Source organism: Aphelocoma coerulescens, chromosome 6 (assembly GCF_041296385.1).
Source record: "Aphelocoma coerulescens isolate FSJ_1873_10779 chromosome 6, UR_Acoe_1.0, whole genome shotgun sequence".
Lineage (NCBI taxonomy): Eukaryota > Metazoa > Chordata > Aves > Passeriformes > Corvidae > Aphelocoma > Aphelocoma coerulescens.
Genome location: NC_091020.1, coordinates 33,268,935 through 33,292,750, shown reverse-complemented (window position 1 = coordinate 33,292,750; position 23,816 = coordinate 33,268,935). Strand labels below are relative to the sequence as shown.

Genomic DNA, 23,816 nt, shown 5'->3' with positions numbered 1-23,816 from the left:
TTTTTCCCATGAAAGACCTTCAGTTTCCTAGCTCTGATTTATGGTCAGCTTTGCCTTCTTTTCAGGCAGGTGTTAACGAAAATGATTTTTATGATGGTGCTTGGTGTGCAGGAAGAAATGACCCCTACCAGTGGATTGAAGTAGATGCTCGAAGGCTGACAAAATTCACTGGAGTCATCACACAGGGAAGAAACTCCCTCTGGTCGTAAGTACATGCTGGCTTTTCTCCATGGGATTCTGAGCTTTCAGGCCAAGGAATTCATGTCCTGATGTGCTTTGGTTCTTCAGGAAAAAAAAATCAAAACAGAAAGAGTGGAAATTCTGTGAGACATTGAGAAATTGAATGGGGGAACACTAAAAGGCCAAGTCTTTATATATGGTATAAAATAGAAGTTTAAGGGTAGCAAACTTCCATAGTCTTTATCTACATCTGAGCCTTTACACTCCCCTTGTTGTATTTGCTGGTGTTAAACTTCCTCATTCTTTTCCAATATTCAATTTGATTAGTTTAGATAAAGTGTTGGCCCTTTTTATTTAGTTTAAAATAACTACTCCTCTTTGAGATGTCTTAATCCCTAGGCAATCACCAAGTAATTGCTGTAATTCCAAAATAAAATTATTTTTACATGAGCAGCTAAAACAAACTTTATAGCACTATATATATATATAAAAATATTTTATATGTAAATATATTATTTATAAATTTATATTTATATCTTTAAATTTTATTAACTGCAATAAATATTTTAATTATACGTTTATATATGATTGTATAAAACAAAAAATAGATATAAATACTATTTTTGAGCTTTCTGGTCACTGCCTGTGCTAGAGACTGTGTTCATGGCACTGAGAAATAAGTGTTTTGCCCAGATTTGTGTGCATTTACTCCTCTGTGTCTGTTGCTGAGTGTATATGAGGGATGCAGCTATCAGATGGCAGAAACAGGAACTGGAGGTGAGTATTTGGGGTTTTTTTTCCTGCTCTATGTGTGTTTTTTTGGCCTTTTAATTTGTCATTGGGTCTCACAGCTATATGTGAGCAAACAATGCTGCTTGTGCTGCTGGACCTTTTGCCCAAGTATGCAGGAGATGCACAGCCACTCTGACAGATCCATTCTGGTCAGAACTCTCCCTTAGAAAAGGAATGTGACATATGATTAAAGGTAAACCAGAAAAAATGCCACTAAAACTTAGGAAAAGAATAATTTTCTTTCAACAGTTTAATTGTCTGTGGGTTTTTTTTTTTTTGTTTTAATTTCTTTCAGCGTGGCTGTGGGAGTAGGAGCTTATTTGGCAATAAGGTTTCTATATTCATTCCACATTGTTCTGTGGTAGGTAGATAATTACTGTAGCAAAGCCTTACTCTTTTCTTTATTCATCCTCTTGACATTGCTGTTCCTCTCAACACCAGAGCTGCACTGCTTCATCCTGTCGTGTTTCTATTTTTAGTTCAGCTCTGTTAGGAGTTTGCAGCAGGACCTGACACTCTATTTATAGCTGGTATTCACAGTCATCTTGAGGGGTTTGGGGATTTTTTTGAACCATAGAAGCATAGAATCACAGAAGGGTTTGGGTTGGAATGGACCTTAAAGATCATTGAGTTCCAAGCCCCTGCCCTGGGCAGGGAATTTTGCTTTTCCCCTTTTTTTCCCATTAAAAATTGATGGGCAGAACCCTGAGGGTCTGCAGGAAGAGCAGGAGTGGTGCTGGCAGAGCAGGTCCAGGCTCCTCCAGGATTGCTACTCAGATTTGAGGAAAAACAGGCCCATTTCTGCCTGATAGGAGCAAAGGTGGTCTCAACTGGACCAACTGCACTGCAGGGCACGTTAATGTCTACCAAAAACCACGTCCTGTAGAACTGAACTGTGCCCCATGGAAGGACCAGGGGAGTGGGGGGAAATACTCCCAGTAAGGGACAGAAAAAGAGTGGGGTAGGACTTTTTTTGGGCTGGGCAGGTTCCTTTGTGCCTGTTTTGCTCAGAAAACAAAGGAGACTCATCGGCTTCCTTGCCTTGCCCTCAGCTGCTGACTGTGATGGTATCAAAAAGAATTGTTTGTGATATGAAAGTTTGTACCAAAAGATGCCCTTCTGTTACCTGAGGCACCTTCCCAGCTTTATGAGGCTGTGTGACAAGATGAGAGTGCTTTCAGACTGATGGAAACATACGTTGGAGAATAATCTTATTGTAGGTTGGAGAGCCAAAAAAACACCTCTCTGATCTGGGTTGTATTAGAAGTGAAAGCCTGCCAAGCAGGGGAGCCGAGGTAAGATTTTTATTTAGTCCAAAGCCTTGGAGACTTTCCCAGCCTTATATTTTAAAAATAAAAAATCAAGGCACTGAAGGAAGGCAGGCTTATATTAGATATTGGGAAGGAATTGTTCCCTGTGAGGGGGTTGAGGCCCTGGCACAGGGTGCCCAGAGAAGCTGTGGCTGCCCCTGGATCCCTGGAAGTGTCCAAGGCCAGGTTGTACAGGGCTTGGAGCAGGCTGGGATAGTGGAAGGTCATCTTTAATGAGGTGATCTTTAATGTCCCTTCCAACCCAAACCACTCCATGATTCCATGACTCTGGGATACATGCTCTGCTCACATTATTATGTCATAGGGGTAAGGAACCAGTAAATCAACTCTTTTTGTTGAACAAGAATCTTCAACAAATGAAAACATGTACTTCACTGGAAGATCTGCCTACATCAGATTTGTACCTGCCCTGCTCCCTGTAGTTTCCTGCTGATGACTTAATGAGGACATTTAAAATGCCAAGGCAGGGCAGGCAGGGACACCCTGCTGAATCCTGCATCAAACAGCTGTGCCTGCAACACTTGAGTTCTCAGCAGCCTGCCTTTGCTCTCCTTTGTGCAATGCCACAGCCAGAGCTCTTTTACTGGTGCTGGACTCATCCTTTTCCTCCTTTGGAGCAGCTCTGGCACCTGGAGCGTGGTTTTTTTGTGACCACTCCAACCAGACACGATCTGCTCACATCCAGCTTTACTTATCAGGTGGTTTTTGGGGGGCTTTGTGTGCAATGACGGACTAAAGGTTACACTTCACACAATGCAAAGAGCACAAAAATGCTTGAGGTTGCCACTTCTTGTGTGCTGGCAGGAGCTGCTTCTCCTCAGTCCTTCCTCTCCTGCTATTCCCCATCTGTCTCCTCTGGTGGATTGTGGCTCCTCTCACCCAGCCCAGGCTTGAGACAGGAGAGCCTTGAGGAGGAAGAGGCCGAGTTGCAGAAACAGCTCTTGAAAACACAGATGACCCGACTGGAGAGAAGGAAACTGAGCCTGGTTTGTAATGAATACTTGGATTGTTTAATCATTTCCTTTTTAAAGAAAAGCACTTCTGAGTCAATTTTTTTTTTGCTCCAACGGCCCGGCTGTGAATTCTGTGATGGTCACATGGAATCAAATCTTTCTGCTTTTTTTTTTTTTCTTTTTTAATGCCTGTAACAAGCAAAAATAGGCTTTGAACAAAAAATCCTGGATTTGAGGAGTCCTTCCTTTTACCAAAGGAAGCTCGTGGGCTCAGGGGCTGTTGGTGTTCAGGCACCTCAGTCATTCCTGGGAAACCTGAAATCATGGAAAAGTGCTCTTTTGCCACCATAAATGGGCAAATCTGCTTAGCTCATCCAGAAGATCAGCAGATGATGAATTTCACAGAAAAAGTGGAGCCCAGCTGCAAGAACCAGGACTTCTTTTTGATTTTCACACTGAAGACATCCAAAAGTCAGGAGTGCCACAAATGCTGGTTAATAAGAATAAAATCCAATGCCTTGAAAGTGGGCAGAATATCAGTTGCTTTGGGGGAGAAATAATATATGCAATTTTTCCTATTGCTGCCAATACATCTTTCAGTTTTAGGAACCAGATTTCTTTAAACAACTGTTCAAGGCTGTAGAGTGGGACACTGGATGCATCACTGTGGAACTGTGCCACTTATTTAAAGCAATGATGTGGTAGTTTAAAATATGCACTCTCTTGACAGAGGGAAAGAAAATATTAATCACTCTTAGCAGTTTGGGAAGAATCTAAAAAAACAGAATAAACTTGTTTCCCACAAACCCAACTCTCTTCTGATAATTCAGCATCATCTTTTGTATCAAGAGAAAACCCACATGTCAAAATAGAGTCAGTGTGTGCTGACAGGAATTTAAAGCTTCGGGCTGTGTGAATGCAGAGGATGTTTTGGTTTTCAGGGGAGGATGGAATGTTGCAATGAGCAAGATGTATTTGTGATGATGCATTTTCTAAAAATTAACCTTTTGGTCATGGTAAATTGTGAACTGCCACTGCCTGCCATGGAATGACAAAGCGACAACAACAAGAAAAAGCATGGAGGAAACAATCTGTGCAGAAAGCTGGAATTCCAAAACAAAATTCTGAAGTTCTTAGGAAAAAATCAGAATAGATTTACTTTCAAGTATGTTCTCTTTAAGATTTTCATCTTCATGAAAATATTGAAGTTTTTTTATTTTTATGCAACATATTTGTCTTTAAGGAAAAAATGGAGGGGGAACATCTAAATTTTTCAAGTCTGATTTGGGTAGAGATTAGTCCCTGTGTCCTGTAAAATTACAATAGGTCTTGAAAGGTTTGAGGAGATGCCACATCATGGTGTTGCTGGCTGGAAGGAATGACTTCCATGTATTTCCTGGTTCTAAATTGACACACTTTTAAGCTGATCACTTATTTTGATTCATGCTGAAGAAACATTTTCAACTAGAGCTGGTGGAGACACCATTGCACCCTCCCTACTCTGTCACTTGTTTGATTTCCCTCTGCTGCTCTGTAGGGATAACAAATAACAAATATTCAGCAGATTGGGTTTTGTGTCTCTTCATGGTTTTGCTAAAGATAATACTGTTGTGACTGAATAGGGGACTAATTTTGCAATTTTTTTGGTAGCACACCCTTGACCTCAGCCTTCCCTGTGTGCAGTGTAGCTCTTCAAGATGCCCCAGCATCCCTTTTGACAAACTATCCTGAGGGAATTGTAGGTCTGTAACAAGCTGGGTGCCTTCCAGAGATACAGTTGAGGATAAATTTAGGTCAGTGCAATCTGCTTGCTTGCTTTTAATTTCGGTGGTACAGCATTCTGCTCTTTCTTTAGTCACAAAATGAATGTGTTGCCCCACATTCCAGCTTATTGCTGTACTCACCAGCAGTTTCTCAGAAGGTGAGATTTGTTTTTAGGCAGTCTGTATGGCAAGGGGGTAATTTCCTTGCTTGCAAGGCAGTGAAAACCAGAGTGACAGAATCATTAAGGCTGGAAAAGGCCTCTAAGATCATCAAGTCCAACCATTAAAATAACACTGCCAGGGTCCTAGCAGCTATTCCTGGTACTAAGGTCATGGTCTCAGCAGTAACATTGGCTTCCTGAAGAGAGAATCACATGAGCATCTTCAGTATTCTGACAATAACAGAAGACAGAGCAGTGATAATCCTTCCTGTGACACTGTGGTAGCATTTGGGAAAGTGGAGTGGATATTTACAGGTATTTGAGCTGTTACTACAATCTAAGAAAACAGAATTTTTCATGTACACATGAAAGCTCCAAATTCAGCAGTGCATTGCTGCTTGTGAGAGCAGAGAAGAACAAACCCTAAACCCTGCCCAGCTCACAAGTGCAACAGACAAACTTGGCACTGACTTTTGGAGCAGTTCCTCCTGTCCCCACGCAAAGGCTGTGAAAACGCACCCTGGTGAAACTTCAACAACTTCAGTGGATATGTCTCGATGTTCTACCCAAATCCTGTAACAAAACAAGCAGCTGCTGTGTGCAGACTCGAGTTGTTCTGGTGCATTAAATCAGTGCTAACTCTTACTTGCCCTGACTGGGTGACAGGACTGCAGAGATTATTACAGCTTTCCCAAAGTCAGCCTCATGGAGTGAATTGTTCCAAATCCATAGAAATCATGTCAAGTGTATTGATGGGAGTTATAAAACAACCTGAACTCAGTGCAGGAAAAACTCCCTTGATATAATAATGTCAGCAGTTACATGTTATACTAATGTTTATGATTGGTTTATTTAATAAGCTGTATTTTCTGTTGACTGTGGCTCGGTGGATCCTTCTCAGGGGCTTTCATGAGCCAGCCTTTGGCAGCTGCCCCTCCAGTGCTCTCCATCTGTTTAAGTTCAACCCCTGTGCCCTGTTGATTTTCCAGCTCAGTTCTTGTCCCCTGCCCAGGATTTTGTCACAGCACTGGTCACTGCTGATGAGCACTGCCCACCCCCCCGTGGCACAGGGGAGCTGCCTCGGTGACCAGCTGGGGTGATCCTGTGTGGGTGGGATGCTGACAGTACACCCAGAGACACTTCTATGCTTTCACAAGTTTGTTTGACAAAAATGTCAGGGCTGATGCTGCTCTGTTGTGGGTCTGATTTGTCACAGGGATCCTCTGCCCAAGCCTCGGTGACTCACTGGGAGGGAGCAGGTCACTGCACCCCCGGGGACAGCTCCTTCCTGCTCACTCTGCGCTCTCCAAAGGTGCTGAGGAGTGGACAGAACCTTCCTGCACAGTGAGACTCACTGGGGATGCTCACAAGTGGAAAAAGATCTTTTTAACCTCCGCAGAAGGGACTTGAAATCAAAAGAGCCGAAGCTGAAGCCTTTTGGAAAAGGCGACTTCAAATGAATTTAGGCATCTGCTGCAGCAGATTACTCACACTTACTCATCACAGCCTGGAGTTGTGTATTTGCCACGTGTGTGATGACTTGTTGCACTGTGAATGGTTGTGTGGGGGTCACGCTGGGGACATCAGGCTCCTTGTCCCTCCTCTGGTGGCCTTGCCAAACCAGCGTCCCCTCCACACGCACCGGGTGGCACTCGGCCACGTCTCTGTGGGCTTGGGAGCAGTGAGACCTCAGCTGTGGACACAAACAGCCGTGTTTGTTTGCTGGTTACTCTCAGGGCTTTTGTTTTTCCTTTATTTTCACATTCATGCAGTGAGGCAGTGCCTATAAAGTCAGGATTTTTCTCCTCCAATACATGAGGTGTTTGCAAGGGTGGGATAGGCACAAAAAAGAATGAACAATTCAAAATGCCACAATAGGAGGTTCAGAAGAAAAGGCATCACAGCTTGGTTGTGTTCAGCAGATACAGAGGATCTGGTGTAGGAAGAATTTCAAACTCATGCAGATCTTGTTGCAAAGAGTGGCCCAAAATGATGGGTGTTAAGACCAAAATGTTTGGGGCAGAGGATGTCGCTGACCCTGGCACCTTCAGGCATTACTGCCTGAATGTACAACAGTGAAAACAAACACCCACAGCTGGCACCAGATCTTCTAGAAAGACATACAATTTTTGTAAAGACCTGGCTGTAAGTTGCAGAGGTTGGGTTGGAAAGGTATTTGCAACCCCAACTCCTGTTTATTGAGTAAAGCTTTGTAAAAACTGTGCTGAATTCATTTCATGCAAGTGAAATTCTGGCCCTGAGCTTTTCTTCGTAGGGCCTCTAAAGAGATGGATTTCACAGCAGTACATTCATTTAAGTCAGCTAGAAGCAATTTTAAAAATTAAACATTCAAAGATTTCAATTATTAAAAAACTACCCTTGCTGGCTGGTCAATCTTCATCTCCTAAATCATATTTATTTTAATTAGTTTGCAAAACTTGCTGGGATACCTGTGGTTTGCCTGGGAATTCTTTGACTTGACTTGTTTGGAAGCTGTTTGGCAGTGGGTGATTTAAAATTTTATCAGCATAAATATTATTATAGAATATTTATAGAATATTAATATTAATGGTTTTACATTTAATTGCATGAGAGTACAAATTAATTTTCCAAGTAGAAACCCATTTAATTGCCAGCATGCTGATTTTGTTCCATGAGTACCATTTAGTATAAGGCTTGTCCAGCATGGTTTTGCTATAGAGATTTTGCTATTTCAAGTATTTTGGCTTGTCAATTTGTATATTATTGCTGGGCACACATTTATTTGCCTGGCTGGTTCTATTTTATATTAATTTTAGGGGTTTGTATTGCAGATAAATCAGGTTAGCCTGACAGCAGAAGAATAAAATGCTCAGCTGGAGCCAGGTCCATTGTAGATGATGATCATGTGAGCTCTGCTGGTGCTTGCTGGTCTCATCCCTAGAATGTCAGAGAATCCTGGAAGAGTTCAGGTTAGAAGGGACATTAAAAGTCATCCAGTCCCAGCCCCTGCCATGGGCAGGGACACCTCCCACTGTCTCAGGCTGCTCCAAGCCCCAATGTCCAGCCTGGCCTTGGGCACTGCCAGGGATCCAGGGGCAGCCACAGCTGCTCTGGGCACCCTGTGCCAGGGCCCCACCTCCCTCACAGGGAAGAGTTCTTTCCCAATCTCCCATCCGTCCCTGCCCTCTGGCTGTGGAAAGCCATTCCCCCTTGTCCTGGCACTCCATGACCTTGTCCAAAGTCCCTCTTCAGCTCTCTTGGAGCCTCTTTAGGCACTGGAAGATGCTCTAAGGTCAATCCAGAGCCTTCTCCAGGCTGAAGGACCCCAATTCTCTCAGCCTTTCCAGACAGGAGAGCTGCTTCATCCCTTCAATCTTCTTTGTGGCCCATCTCTGCTACTGTGGGCTTGAGCTTGTGCTCACCAGCACCTGCCAACCTTCCTTGTTTACCTCAAATCACGTGGGGTTTCCTAGATGTGGAAAAGCACCCTCAGAGACGAGGATCAAAGTGTCAGTTTTATTTCACTTGTTGCTTGTTTAGCCTTCCATGATAGAGAAGCTTGGCCTTAAAATATTACAAGCAGCAGGTGCTGCTCAAACAGAATGAATCCAAACAGCCCCAGTTCTCAGCTGACCCACTGCCTGCTGGAGCCTGGGCAGGAAAAAGCCTGGCATCCTTCCATGCTTCCCATTCAGCACTCGCTGGGTGTCCTGCTGAGCTGGGATTCAGCCTCGTGTCCAACACACAGAAAGAAAAGTCAGGAAATTGTATCAGCAAAGGCAAGGCTAGAAGATGTTTTGTTGTTCTGGTGCTGTCATGCTCGTTTTGTCTTTGCTCAGTAGCCTGATGCTGTGGTTAGATAAGGAAAAGCTGATTGTTGGGACAGGAACCTGCTGAGGCTGTAGGAGATCTGCTTTTAATTCTCTGCTTTCGTTCAGGTTTACTCTCTGTGTCCCTGGGCAAGTTATTCAATCCCTCAGCTTTTCTTTTCGGATGCAAATGGAAAAGCAGGACACTTCCATGCATCACAAGAGACTGCATTTGATATTGAAGGTGTTCGGATAAGCTTTGTCTAAAGCCAGTGCATTACATGATAAAAACCAAGTAATTAGTAATAATTCAAAAATCCAGCACATTAAGTGAATTTGAATTATATTTTGATTTTTGCATTTACTGTCTCTGAAAGGAATTGATTAATGTTGGCAATGGATACTGAGATTTTTCAGATAGGCTGCTTCTGAAAAGATATGGCTGGCATAAATTTTAAAAGGGATTATTACTGGGATGCACCTGAATCCAAAGGACCAGTGTCAAATCTGTGCCTCGTGATCTTTTTCCAGCATTGAGGAAGTTTGTGAGGCAGAAGTGGCACTTTGTGGCAGAGGGTGATGAACTGGGGGTAGCCTCGAACACTTGTGAATTGTCACGCAATGGCTTCTGTAGGGCCTTGCCCTCTGCCAAGAAAGCTCGGTAATTAATGCACTCTTTTCTGAATGCTGGCCTAGGACTTCCCTGCAACTCTGTCTCCTCATCTCTATAAACCCAACAAATATCTGTATTTTTCTCCCGGGAGTGCAGTGGTAGGTCCTGGGAGATTTTATAGAGTGAAACCAGAGAAGCTTCTCTAGAACAACAGCAGGGACATCCTGAGTCTTGGAAAACATTACAGCTTTCTTTCAGCCTTTCTTAGACAGCTTTATTGTTCAGTGCTGATGGGCCAAAAAAAGATTGGATGTGACAGAAATCCCTGTCTGCAAATCCCAAACCCGAGGAGATGGATCTTGGTGTCACCAGGTAATCACACAGACAAAATTCCCCAATACTTCTTCTAGCACAAGGCTTTGCTTCAGCTGTCATGCTCCTCTGATGGACTGCCACAAAAAAGCCTTAAATTTCTGTGCCTACACGAATATGCCATGTGTGTATGGAGCTCCTCGATTCTGGGAAGTGCTGTTCTTGCTGCAGACAGGCTGGAGCATGGGCAACACACCCAGCAGCTTCCTGGGGTTAGCAGCCCTCCTGTGCCACATATGGGTGGGAAAACTGCAGCTCTCAGGAAGATTTAGTGAGCTGGATGTTCTTCTGCTGGTATGGAGCTGTAGAAGTGTCTGGGATCTGATGATGCTCAGTCAGAAGCCCTGAGCATTAGGCTTTGCTAGTTTTTTCCAGATCCTCTGACCACAAGAACACACACAGAGTTCCCCTACCCCAGTGGGATTTTAGGCAGAAGGTGCCATTCCTCAGGGGAATCTGAATTTGCAGCAGCCTTCTCAATAGTATCAAAATCTGGGGGTTTTATGGCATTGAGAAAAAAAAAAGGGAAGGATTTCAGCCCCTGGAGGCAGCTTCGCATGGTAGCGCCAGCGGGAGAAGGATCTGGTCCCCTGTGATATTTTTATGCTGCTTCTTCCTTACAGGCAAACAGAGTTAATAGTGTATGGTGTGTACCTTCATACATTGCACTGATTTACCTCATCCATGACCCTCTGAGGTCCTTCTATCCTGCCAGTGTCCAAGGCTGGATGCAGTCCATTGGGATTTTAATTGCATTCTGCCTCTCCAAAGCACGTTACTTGCTGCCGCTCAAGATGGAAAATGTGCAGGACTACTTGTTTATGTTTTCCTTTGGGAGAAGTTTGAACTTTTGTAATGGTAGGGAGTGAGAAAATCAAAATATTTTAAAGTCCCAGCTTAGAAATGTTACTGTGACAGCAACATTTTCTCATGCCAGTAAAGCGAGCATGTTCTTTTAAAACCTCCTATATGTAGCATGATTTTCTTACAAAAGTCTGTTACAGAGTCTGTCCAACATTGTCATTGTTTTATGTGACTTTAGTGCTCTGAATTTCTTTGGCAGATGTTGAGCAGTGAGTATGGATGTGTTGTGTTTGTCCTCCTAATCTGATATGTGCAGTTGAAGTGAAGAAAGTTCTGTAATACTTCAGAAGCAATGATGTTATTTGGTTTGTGGCATTGCCTCTTTTGGCCATTTAGCCTGATTTTGAGAGATGGCCAAGGATAGCAAAAAAAGCAACCATGCAAAGCCCACACAAAAACCCCAACAAAACAAGCAAGCAAATAAACCCAGTAAAACCCCCAATACAATTTTGTGTTCATTGAATATGTACACTGCCACCAGCACTCTCCTTCAAACCCAGGAAATTTGCTCTTAAGCTTTCCTGTTTCTAGTAATTCAGAAAAAGCTATTTTCCTCTTTTTGGAGTTTTGCTGTTGGCCATTTTATAGAACCATAGACAGGTTTGGGTTGGAAGGGACCTTAAAGCTCATCCAGTCCCAGCCCCTGCCATGGGCAGGGACACCTTCCACTATCCCAGGCTGCTCCAAGCCCCATCCAACCTGGCCTTGGACACTGCCAGGGACCCAGGGGCAGCCACAACTTCTCTGGGCACCCTGTGCCAGGGCCTCAGCACCCTCACAGGGGAGAATTTCTTCCCAATATCTGATCCAAACCTACTTTCTTTCATCACCCTTGTCCTGGCACTCCATGTCCTTGTCACAAGTCCCTCTCCTTCTTTTTTGTCATCTCCTTTCTTTGCCAGAAGTAAATCTGCCTTTCTTCAACTTAAGAATACAGAGAAGCTGAGGGAAAAAAAATAAAGTTCTTTGCAAGAGTCAGTAGAAACTTATCCAGCATGCTGAAGTCACTGTTTATTTTGTTGTGTGTCATTCATCATTTTACAGCCAAATTCTAGAGATGCCAGCACGGCACTTCTCAGCTCTCCAGTAAATCTCCTACCCCAGGAGCCCTTCCACTGAAAGGCTGACAATTAGGATTTTCAGAGTGCTGCTAACTTGTTACAGTTGTTTACCAAATACTAAAGTTGTGTGCATTACAAGTGATAGATGTACCCTTCTTTTCACGATAACAAAAAGTTCGGTCTGCTTGGCAATAGTCAAGATTTTTCCATTTAATCTAACATGAATGGCAAAATCTATTCACTGAAGGGGGCTGGTGAAAGAGCTGCAAAGGACTGGTTTAGTGTCTAAAACAGAGCTGGGTTTGTTCAGACTTCTTTTGGTTTGTTTCAAAATCTTCTTTTTTTTACTTTTGGGGGCATTAGTATAGAACGTCCTGAAGTGATTTTCCAACTCCTTCTAAATATTTACCTCATCTTTCTTTATAGGTGTGTAAAAAAATCCCAAAACTCTATTGTCTGTTTTGTACAAGGCTTGGTGAACTGGAGCTGATGGCTTTACTCTTGTTCCATCCTTGTCCCTTTTTGGTCTTCATTAGAAGCCTGACTCTCTTTAGTGAGCACATAAAGGCTGGTTTGTCCCTTCAAACACAGGCACAGTGGGTCTGATGTGTGTGTGTGTGCTCAGAGGCAGTTTGCTAGTATTATTAAATTATTTGAGTTTCGGTTATTGATTTAGTTCAATTGAAAAGAAAAAACAAAACAAACCGAAGTTGTATTTGTACAGGAGCAGTACAAGGGGAAGTTTTTAGGTGTGTCTGTCCTTCCAGGTACTCCTGATCTCCAATATTTACACTCTGATGCTTCTTCAATACCTGCCCCAAAGATGCCGGTTCTTCTCTCCAGTGCTGAGAGCTTTCCTTGCCCTGCTTTGTCTCCCAGCTGTGGGAATGTAGCTTAGCTAAGAACCTGTGCTGAAGAAGGGCAGCTCCAGAGCCCTGCTGGTTGCACATGATCAGTTTATATCCAGAAAAATGGAATTTAATCATCCTGGACTGACTTCACGGTACAAACGTTCCTCCAAGCCACAACTCTGCTCCCAGTGCCTGCCTGACCAGGTGTTAGGGGAAAAAACAAATCAGTGCTGCTCTTCCTGAGTAACAAATCTGAGAGGAGAGGTGGGCATTACCTTCTCCAGCCTTGCCCATACCTGTGCACACATTTCCATGGCTAATGCCCAAGCAGGGTGAAACTCCACGGCTTTAACTCCAGGATATAGAAAGAAGAATTATACATCTCCTCCTACTCTTCTTTAGCTGGATGCATACAAGGCATAACTGAAGTATTTGGCTTTTTTAGATGAAAGGGGATTTTGCTGTAAATCTGATAACATTAGAAAAATCAGCTATTGGGGATTGATCAGGATGTTGTAGGAGTGCAGTAGTCCTGTGATCAATTATCTCTCTGTCCCTATCTCTTGCTAATAAATACAAGAATAACTGCAGGCTCCAGTTATTCTTCTATTGAAAGAAATGGAAATTTTGCTGGTTGAAATTCACAGATATTTCATCCTTGAGGATTTATTACTTTTTTCCTATCTTCTCTGATAATAATAGCAGAACTAATAAATGCTCTGCAGCTGAAAAGATGATCTTTGAACACTGCATAAATCTGTTCTAGATAAGCCATTTATCCCAAACTCTGCATATAAAAGGAGAGGAGAGCAGCAAGTCTCTCACCTCCTGGAATCCCAGAATATTATCTCACTGGGATTTTGCTCCTATTTGCTAGGCTTTTTGAATTTTCTGTTGAATCCAGATTGGCATGACTTTGCCAAATGGGATTTCCACTGCTAGCAGCTTTATAAGCTTGATTATATTAAATAGTGTGCAGTCATTCTAAGTTATGAAAAGTAACTTATTTATTCTCTGTCTTTTTCAAGGAGTAACTGGGTGACCTCTTACAGAGTGCTGGTGAGCAATGACAGCCACGCGTGGACTGCTGTCAGAAACGAGTCTGGAGATGTGGTGAGTAGAATGAAACATGTTTTATGAAGAAGAGCAGAGGTAGGAAAGCAGGGACTGGCCACAGATTACTCAGTGTATGACTTAAAAGCAGCATTTCTCAGTGGTCCCATTGATTTTAAGAACAAATCCCAAGGTACAGAAATGGACACAGAATTGTCCAGGGGGAATGGGGAGACTGCACTCATCAAAAAGCAGTTCTGGCCTGAGCCACCATCAGCCTGGACCTGGAAGGTGATTTTATATTTCTATTACCTGTCCTGGTTTGGCCAAATTTAGAAATATATCCTCTGAGAGAAGGCAGGCTACAACCATCCCTCCCCCACCAGGTTCGGGAAAAAATACATTTTCCTCGAAGGAAAGTGAAAGAGATGAAAACCATTTATTTAACAAACACTCAGGAAAAGGATAATGATGCTAAATGATAAAACCTCTTGCTCTGCTGAGAGAAACCTGGGAAAATTTCAGAGTCCTTCCATAGATCTCTCTCCCCCTCCTTGGAGCTGGGATGGGGTGGTGGGCCCACCTCCAGGGCCAAGGCCTCGGTGGAAGGTCCTCCTGATGTATTCTGATGTTGAAACAGTCCAGCAGAGAGAAAGGGAAAAAAACAAAGTCCCAGGAAAACAAAAGTTCAACTCTCTGAAGGAAAAAGAGCTGAGGAAAAAAAAAAACTGCCAAAAGCTGGCTGGAAAGAAAAGCAAGCCAGGTGCTTCCCTTCCCTCCCTCTCTCCTGCCACAGGTGGAAAAAAAGTATCTCTGTGTGACCCTGAACAAGCTTCAAACTGCTTTGAAAAAGTTTTGCTCAGTTTTTCCTCCCCCCTCTCAAGCTCAGTTTAGAGGCGTAGAAAGACACAAAAATTAATTTCTGGGCATAGGGCAGCGATATGGGATACACATCATAAAGTCACCCCAAGACATTACCAGAACTGCTGAGAGACATTTTGAAGCACTGATGTTGCCACTTGCCCGTGTTTGGCCTGCCCAGATTTTCGAAGGGAACAGTGAGAAGGAGATCCCAGTGCTGAACATGCTGCCGGTGCCGCTGGTGGCGCGGTACATCCGCATCAACCCCCGCTCCTGGTTCGAAGAGGGCAGCATCTGCCTGAGGCTGGAAATCCTGGGCTGCCCCTTGCCAGGTAAGAGCCTTTATCAATTGCTGTTGGCATGGCTGCTGTGCCAAGACCCAAAAATTTCATTTCCTTTGGATAGCTTTGCTTTTGGTATCATATTTGTCTTTAGTGAGTAGAGTCACGCAGAAAGAAACAGAAATATCTGCCCAAGCCAACAGGCAGTATCAGGATAACTTTTGATCTGCAAGCCATAGTATCTGTAAGTGCCTTTATTAATAAAACAAGATTGCATGGATGATCTAACAAGGTTTTCTTTGTTGTTTGGGCTTAAATGCAGTGCAACAAATCTTCCTGAGTGCACATGTACAATGGAGGCAATAGGATTATGTATTGGGAAAGCTGGTTGCAGATGTCTCAAGCTTCTAAGGCAAGGAATTACAATTACATAACCTGATTTTAAATTTTTTTATTTTTTCTTCATTATATAGGGCATAGGACTTCCCTGAAATATTTTGAAGGCAAATCCTTTTGCTGAACTCATACTTAGCTTTCAGGGAGGAAGGAGGGGAGTAGGGGGTGAAAGGAATTTTTAGGATATTTCAGCATATTAAATCCAGCATCATCCCTGGTAAGTCCAAAGTGAAGGGAAATTGTCCTATGTTATGCAAGGCTACTGAAAAAAACCAAACCAAAATCCTCCAATACTGCAAATTCTGGCAAAGCCATGATTCTGCTAAGCACATTGTGAATAGTCTTGTGGGGGGTTGATGTCTTCATTTCTGTGTGTACATGTACATAAATGTTGAAAAAACCCTCTTTTCTCAAATCTTTTCTAAGTTGCTCACTACTCACTCCACACCTCCCATCTGCTTTTTTTGGTTGTTTTTGATCTCAGATTCTGGCACCATGGGGATTTTTTTGCCAGGGTCTATGAATAGTGTTTTACAAAATACTAGAGACAGAAAAAACTGCCTTTCCATTGGTGCTTTAACTGTTCCTGCCTCTGTTCAGAACTTGCTGCCTCCAGTTCCTCTGGTCATGTAGGGTCTTCACATGCCAAGCAGACATAGCTTGATTTTTGTCCTTTGGATGTTTAAACACTCAGGAAAAAAAAAAAACAAAAAAAAAACAAAAACAAACTTTTTGAATGGAAGGGATAATTCTCTGCCAAAGAGAAGTGTGGGGCAAGTATTGCCATAAAATTCAGCCTGTAGTTGTGTTATCAAGAAGCACTGAAATTTAGCAGCATGTAGATAACTGCTGTCAGTGGGTAAAAAATGCATCCTGGACTTGATGGCAGAGACCAAAGGTGCCCTGTGCATGTGAACTTCCCTGTTTTTGGGAGGATTCTGATTTCTTTTAGCTGTGGATTTAGAACACTGCACCTCTGTGGGTTGCTTGTTTGCCATTGTGATGGGCAATTCCACAGACAATATTTCCCCTCAGCTCTTGAAAGAACTCTCAGAGAGCAGTGATTTATCCCAAATTCCTGTGGGTTTGCACAGGATCCACTCTCTATAAACCAGGGTGTGAGGCTGAAGGGAAAGGAACCTTTCTTCAGCACCATGACTTTTTACTGGCACACAGGACACACACAGAGGGCTCCAGGGAATGACAGAGATGACACCCAAATTGTTTTGTAGGGTAATTTGTAGGGAAATCCTCACAATCCCTTTCTGTTCCCTAAAACTGCATCTAAACAGGAAAAAGCAAACATGTCAGTATTTGGAAAGGTGATTTTTGTCAAGTGCAGCAGTTTTTTACTCTGGATTCTTACCGGATTTGCACCCATCCAGGGCCAAATTCTGCTTGGCAGTGTTGGCATTGGTTACCCTTCAGCTTTACAGGGCTGTGTCAGTGGGTGAAGCTGGGAACACATCAGCACTTTCACCACTGTCCTGCTGAGTGCTCTTCCAGCTTTTCACAGATCTTGGATTCGCATGGAAGCAGCATCAGTGCGTCCTCCTGGTAGTCATTTATTGAGTTAATTGCCCGCAGTGGCTGATTCAGTATATTCCTGAAAGAAAATACCAGAATCATTCATTGAGAAACACAATGGGAGTGGGGTGTGTTCATTCAAAATGTAATTGGACTGAAGAACTAATAGGTTTTGATAAGTGCTGACCCATCTTTTTAGCTCAGAAAGAGCTGGCATTTCTTTCTCCTTGCTCATTTTGTTCCTCGCACGCAAGGCGCCCGGAACAAAGCTGTTCCTCAGGTTCCAGAAGCCTTTCCATGCACGTTTTCTTCCTGTAGGACGGGACATTTTTTTTGCAGCTCCCTCTAAGTGGATTCCTCACCACTTATTGGTGCCATTTTGCTCATTCCAACTTAAATATCCGGTTGGTTTGGCTGTGGGAGCAGTGGCTTTGTGCTCCTCTAAAACTTTGTCTTGACTGTGGGACTGGAAATCAAGGGCTCTTCTTTTCTTTTTCCATAAAAATGACCAATTTTCCTAAATTCTCCAAAGTCAGGAAGTGGAGCTCTGTTAGTTCACTCACCTCTAGCCTTTCCAAAGCCTAGAGACACAGGGAAATACCTGTGGGGAAATACCCCAACAGCTAAAGGAGGGTGGAAAGAAAGAAACTCAATTTTCAGGAGCATTAATTTCTTTTCATGTCTTCTAGACTTGTAATTTTAAGGTTTATGTCTTTATTAGTCCCTGAATATATTAAGCCATTTGCATTCAGTCTGTGCTCTGTATCAGCTTTCCATCAAGCAGGCTGATGAGGGAGGGTAATAAAGGAATAAGGAGAAAGGATAAAAGATAAAGAACAAACCTGACTACGATAATAATATTCTAGGAGAGGTTGTTAGCACTGTCGGAATGAGATGGAAATGGTTAAAGACAGCTAGAACCTATTCCTGTGGGCAGGGCTCTCTCCATAAAACCTGCTGCACGTGGTAGATGCACCAAAAATCAGATAAATCATGAGAAAACACTATTTGGAGAATTGGAACAGAGAAGTCACTGCTTGTCTACTCAGTATGATGTAAGATAATTGTAATTTTTATCAGTGAAATGCTTATTGCTTATCTATAACGTACGTTTTTGTTGTGTCATAGACTAGTTTGGACAAATAACCTTTTCTAAACTGTTACAGTAGCTCTAATAAAATAAAAAAACCCCTGTGTTATCCAGCTGTGACAGTGCTGTCATTTGGGCAACAGAAGGGATTTGCTGCTTCACCAAGGGAAGGACCCTTCTCCCCAGAGGAAAAACGCCAGAAAATCCTACCTATAGCAACAATCAGTGCTGCCATGTCTCACTGGGCAAAAAGAGGACAAAAACCACAAGCATTTAATTCCCTCTCTGCTTTCCAAAAATGCTGGTATTTACACAGATGGAGACTGACACACACAATCTTTTGCATTTGCCTCAGAGGGGTGGATGTGCTTTCCTTGCCTTTTCTTTCCCAAACCTAAGGAAGGTCAAAAAGAAATTGTATATGATCAAAAGTACCCAGAGATTGGAGAGAGAAAATTGGTTGAGTTCTTCATGCATTTATTTATATTGTAGAGTATTCAAGGCATGAGGCAATTATTTTAATGGAATAAATTTGTGATGAAATTCAATTTTTAATAGTTCTTATATAGAAAACTATCACTGGTACCATGATTATGCCATTACTTTGAACCCAAGATAAAAAATGAACTTTAACAACTCTGTAATGGAGTACTGTGTGTTGCAGTGCCTTCAGTCTTATTTTTATTGCTTCTCTCTTAGTGCCAGGCTACCTGGTCAAGTCTAGACTTGTGTTCATTTTTTGATAAAAATGTGGCTTTCTGCAAATATCTTTCATTATAAATGGTCGTGTAAACAGCAGTTCTAAATCCAGCAAACTACTTCTGAGAGTAAAAGGAGAAATTAATCAATTTATAGTTGAAAACAATTATTTCATTGCTGATTTCATGTGTGATGTTAATGCTCACGAGGCTGCCATGAAATAGATCATGTGGAAAAAAACTTAGGATCACCTGATGTGGCTGCCAGCAGATTTATTACAAGATTACACATGTGCTGTCTGTGAGATGTTCAATTTAGTGAAGACAAGTCAAATTCACTTAAATTACATGGAAATTAAAAAAATCAGTCATTTGCAAAATAGCACGTTGAGGTTTTAAGGCAGTCTAAAGGATTTGGATCAGAACATTCTTTCTATCAAAAGCTTCTCTCAATCACTTGCATTGCCTTCTTTATGTCCTGCATTTGGAGCACCACTTCTGAGAAGCTGAAACCCACTGGAAGCATCAGGGCTCCACTGGCTGAGGTGCTGTAGAGCTGTAATAAGTGAAAATCCCCTTTTATTCATCAACTGCAGAGCAACTGATCCTTTCTGGAACTTTTTTATGGGCAGCTTTCAGAGCCCTCATGCTGCAAAGTAGTTGGGCTTTAACCCACTTGGAGTTCTGCATCCAGCCCTGGGGTCCCCAGCACAGGAAGGACAAGGAGCTGCTGGAGAAAATCCAGAGGAGGCCTCAGAGATGATCAGAGGGATGGAGCAGCTCTGCCATGAGGAAAGTCTGGGAGAATTGGGATTTTTCAGCCTGGAGAGGAGAAGCCTTTGGGGTGATGTAATTGTGACCTTCCAGTACCTGAAGGAGCCAATGAGAAAGAAGGAAAGAGACTTTGGACAAGGGCCTGGAGTGACAGGACAGGGGGGAATGGCTTCCCACTGCCAGAGGGCAGGGTTAGATGGGATTTTGGGAAGAAATTCTTCCCTGGGAGGGTGGGCAGGCCCTGGCACAGGGTGCCCAGAGCAGCTGTGGCTGCCCCTGGATCCCTGGCAGTGCCCAAGGCCAGGTTGGACATTGGGGCTTGGAGCAGCCTGGGATAGTGGAAGGTGTCCCTGCCCATGGCAGGGGTGGCACTGGATGGGCTTTGAGGTCCCTTCCAAACCAGGCTGTTCTGTGGCCCTATGAACCTATGATTTAACACTTTAGTCACTTGTCCACCCTTACAAAGAATAGAAGGATGAAGGGAACAAGGTGCATCTACCAGCAAACTTCATCACTTCTACCAGTGGTGTAACTATAGATTATTACTGATATATCCCTCTGTACAAATGTGAGTGCCACAGTTCTGCAGGATCTTTTCTCCTTGGAAGAAAAAGAGACTTTCTGTGCAATTTCTGCAAATAAATCAGTATATTTCTATTATAACTCTTCTGTGGTTTGAGTTTCTCAATCTTTTATTCTCTCTTTTATTAAAATTTTCTTTTTTTTGCTAAAGTGGATCCATCCAGCTGTGCACAAGCCTTGTTTGCCTTTCTACATTTTAGCTTTTAATGTTCTAATCTGTATTCCTGTTGCAGCAGAAATCCAGTGATCCAAGCAGGCTACAGCAGAGCCTGGCAAAATATGAGTGTTAATTCCCTAGGGAACTGTCAAATTGAGCTCTGTTGTTGAGGAAGGGCCAGAGATACAATCATTCTCACTGCACAATTTTTTTAAGTTTCCACCAGCTCTACAGCATTCACAGTTATTCCCATGATATTAGTGTTTGATGTATGGAAAAAGAGCCAGGCTTTGACAGGAACGGGATTAAAGTACCAGGGAAAAAAAATCAGTTGCTGTATATTTTGGCTTGTGGTGATAGAGAAAACCTTCAACATCCTGGCAGTTTTATGATGTTTATTTTTATATTTTTACAACATGGGGATATTTTTTCAATTATGAAGATATTCTGTGGGGCATTAAACACATTGTCTCTTTTGAGAATATGGGGGTGGTTTTTTTATGATTTCCATTTCTCATCCATTGGTATATTAATGAATAATTTCGACAAATTAGCATGGATTTTGATGAGACAAGATAATTTTGGACATTTTTCAGTTGTATTTGTAGAGCAGCCTTCATGTGACCTTCCAACATCTCTACTGTAGATTAGGAAATGGAAGTGGAGACAAGGATGGGTTCTGTTATTGTGAACCTTAATGGAACTTGCATGTTTCATTATAGAAATAACTTAAATAGTGCAAAAGACCCCAAAAATTTTAGAATTTTATGGGAATATTTAGTGGGTTTAATGTCAGAAATATGAAACTTGAAAATGTTGTAAAGTATTTTGCAGTGTTATGGGTTTTCCATAATTTCATTAAGGGTTTGTTGCTGTGGGATGGTAACTACGTGCTCTTCTGACTCAGAATTATTCTTTTTTTCCCCCCAAAAAAGGCACAACTGGCAGGTGATACTGTCTAAAACCATTTTCCTTCTCTAGAGACCATGTCTTTTTGTGTTGCAATGAGACAGGATGACACTTAGACTTTTTCATATTTCACATTTCCCCCAATAATTTTAAACCAATGAAGATGATTTTGTCTGAAGGCAAACAATTTTTCATGGAACCTGACAGCCACTGGCTTGACAAATGATTACTCAAAATTCCAGACATCCCAGATGTGGCCACTTAAGGAATGTGTCCAGTGTTTTCCAGCTAGACTTGTTTGTCTCTGAAAAGAAATCAAAATAGATTAGGCTAGGAGCACATTTATCAGGAACTTCAAAGCTGAGCCAGAAGAGTCTTGGCCTGGATTTTATTTCCAGGTGAAGGGCCTGGAATGCCAAGGAGACAAAAGATTCTTTTCTAACCACATATCCTCCTTTGGTGCTTCCAAATGCACAAACTATAAATAATAGCCATAAATAAGTGAATATGTAAATTTTTAAGCGACAAAGACCTCTGACTTGCACAAGAACTGTTTTGGAAGATAATTGGGAATGTTTAATATGCGCAGTTGTTCCTTTCCATGTTTCACAAGCAGCGCATAGGCTTGGAAAATACTCATCAGGAAAACTAAAACTCCTTGCAATAGTAAATTAATCAAGTGGACACAGAATATTTACTGTGGCTTTTCCCTCTAATTTGATTTTTCTTCTACTCTTTTATCTTGCATCTGACTCATCATTTCCCAGTGACATTTTCCCTCCTCTGCAGCTTAAGGCTGCCCTTCTGCTTTTCTGTTGAGTTTTTTGTGCAGAGGAGCTGTCTGGAAAGCTGATGCCTCCTCCTTGCTTTTATTTGGATCTGTATGAATTGATTTGTGCAGTGATTAGAAATATTTAAAATTAGTTGGTTTTTGAGTTTTGCTTATAGAAAACCTGTTTTAAGTACACACAGGACCGTGAGATTCAGATTTCCACGTTCCTTACATGCACTGTGCCAAAGCACCTCCACATTTGAAAATCCTAAGCAGGTGAAAACTCTTCTATTTCTTTTCTCAGATCCAAATAATTATTACCACAGAAGAAATGAAATGACAACCACTGATAATCTGGACTTTAAGCACCACAACTACAAGGAAATGAGGCAGGTAGGCAGAGGCTGGTGTGTGATGGAGGGTGGATGGGTGCAGGCTTTTCAGCCCTGTGGAATCCGAATTCCAGCTCTTAAAAATATTATTAAACTCTGTCTGCAATGTGTTTTAAAATATTTTCCCTGTTTTAATCGATTAAAAGCAACATTCAAATAAAATCCCAAAGTCTTGATTTGTACATAAACTAACCTGAAAAATGTGACACTACATGACAGAGGGAGTATTTTCATATAAGGTGCCACTCTTTTTCTTCCATGTGTAATTGAGTGGTGAATGACACAGTGGTTTCTCCTTCTAGATTTGACTCTGGTTTAGCCATCAGTTTTCTCAGTTATTTCAGTGGATTTGCATAATCAGAATAATCTCTAGAGTCCAATTCCATATTCACAGTTGTGAAAATTAGCAAAACTTCATCAAAAACACCAGAAAAAAAACCCTGTTAGTATAATTTTAACTCTACCAGGCTTGTTAATCTTGTTTCTTTTAACTTCACACAGCCAGCCTTGTTCTTGGCTTTGTTATTGTTTTTAATCTTGCTTCATATCACCACAGACACAAGTGTGTGTTATCCTGAAGAAATATTTCTGCCTGCTTTGTCTTCAAATATAAAGATAATATGTTTGGACTTGATGTGTGTGAATCACTTGCTGTGTGCTGGATTTTCAGTGTATTTATACTGCATGAATCACCACTGGTTTTTATTGAACAATTGTGTACTGAGTCACACATTTATTTTGGTAGAGATTTCATGGCCCATATTTCTTAGCACAAAGATTAGATGAGTAGGAACTCAATTGGCATAATTACTGTCAAGAACAATAAAATAAAATGTATTTATGTTGTCATTGCAGAAAGACAGGTTGGCCAGGTTAGAAATATCTTGGGGAAAAAAAAAAACCCCACAGCTTTAAACCAGAGGTTTTTTGCACTCTTCATACAAGTGGAAAATCTGTGACAGTGGCTGAGAGAAGTGAACTGTGTACTCTCCAAATTTCTGTTTTCCTCTGTGTCAAAATAATTAATTTGTTTGGAGCTCATTGGATTTTAATTGCTGGTGGGCAGAATACTGTAGGTTGCATTGCAACAAGTCTTATATTCCTAAAACTATTCTCAAAACTTCAGTGCAAAATGGAATAATAACTGCCAGAGACAACTTCTTATTAAAAACAAACAAACAAACAACATAACCAAAGGTAACACCCCAAAAAATCCCCAACCCCCAAAAATATACACTATTGTCACTTTTCATAGCTACTTCACCACCAGCCATCTCAGAAAAATGCTGTTCTTTGAAGTGATTTATTATAAATGCTGAAGGAGGAGGAGATGGTGTTCTCTGGGCCAGGTTTTGGAAGCATTAAATTACATTGCAATAAATCAAGTATTTGTGAGATGGAGGGATTTTCTCAATGTCAGGTTATTTTAATAGAACTCTCTGGTTAGGAAGATAAAATTTATGGCTCCAGTTTTCTCCTTGTAAAAGAGAATTCAATATTCTTCTTCCAGTCAATGGGACCACCCACTGTATCTTGTGTGCAGAAGTCAGGATTGGTTTACAGCCCAAAATATGTATTATGTGCTGGTTTCT

General features: G+C 41.9%; 1 protein-coding gene across 2 annotated transcripts in view; it reads left to right on the top strand.

Moving 5' to 3' along the window:
• The window catches only part of CPXM2 (carboxypeptidase X, M14 family member 2), a 66,807-nt gene that overhangs the window by 28,284 nt on the left and 14,707 nt on the right, over positions 1-23,816 (top strand). For both annotated transcript variants that reach the window (XM_069020220.1, XM_069020219.1), the window contains 4 exons: positions 66-205; positions 13,761-13,845; positions 14,828-14,978; positions 22,137-22,225. In XM_069020220.1, coding sequence (XP_068876321.1) covers positions 66-205; positions 13,761-13,845; positions 14,828-14,978; positions 22,137-22,225 — 465 coding nt within the window. The remainder of the gene's footprint in view (positions 1-65; positions 206-13,760; positions 13,846-14,827; positions 14,979-22,136; positions 22,226-23,816) is intronic.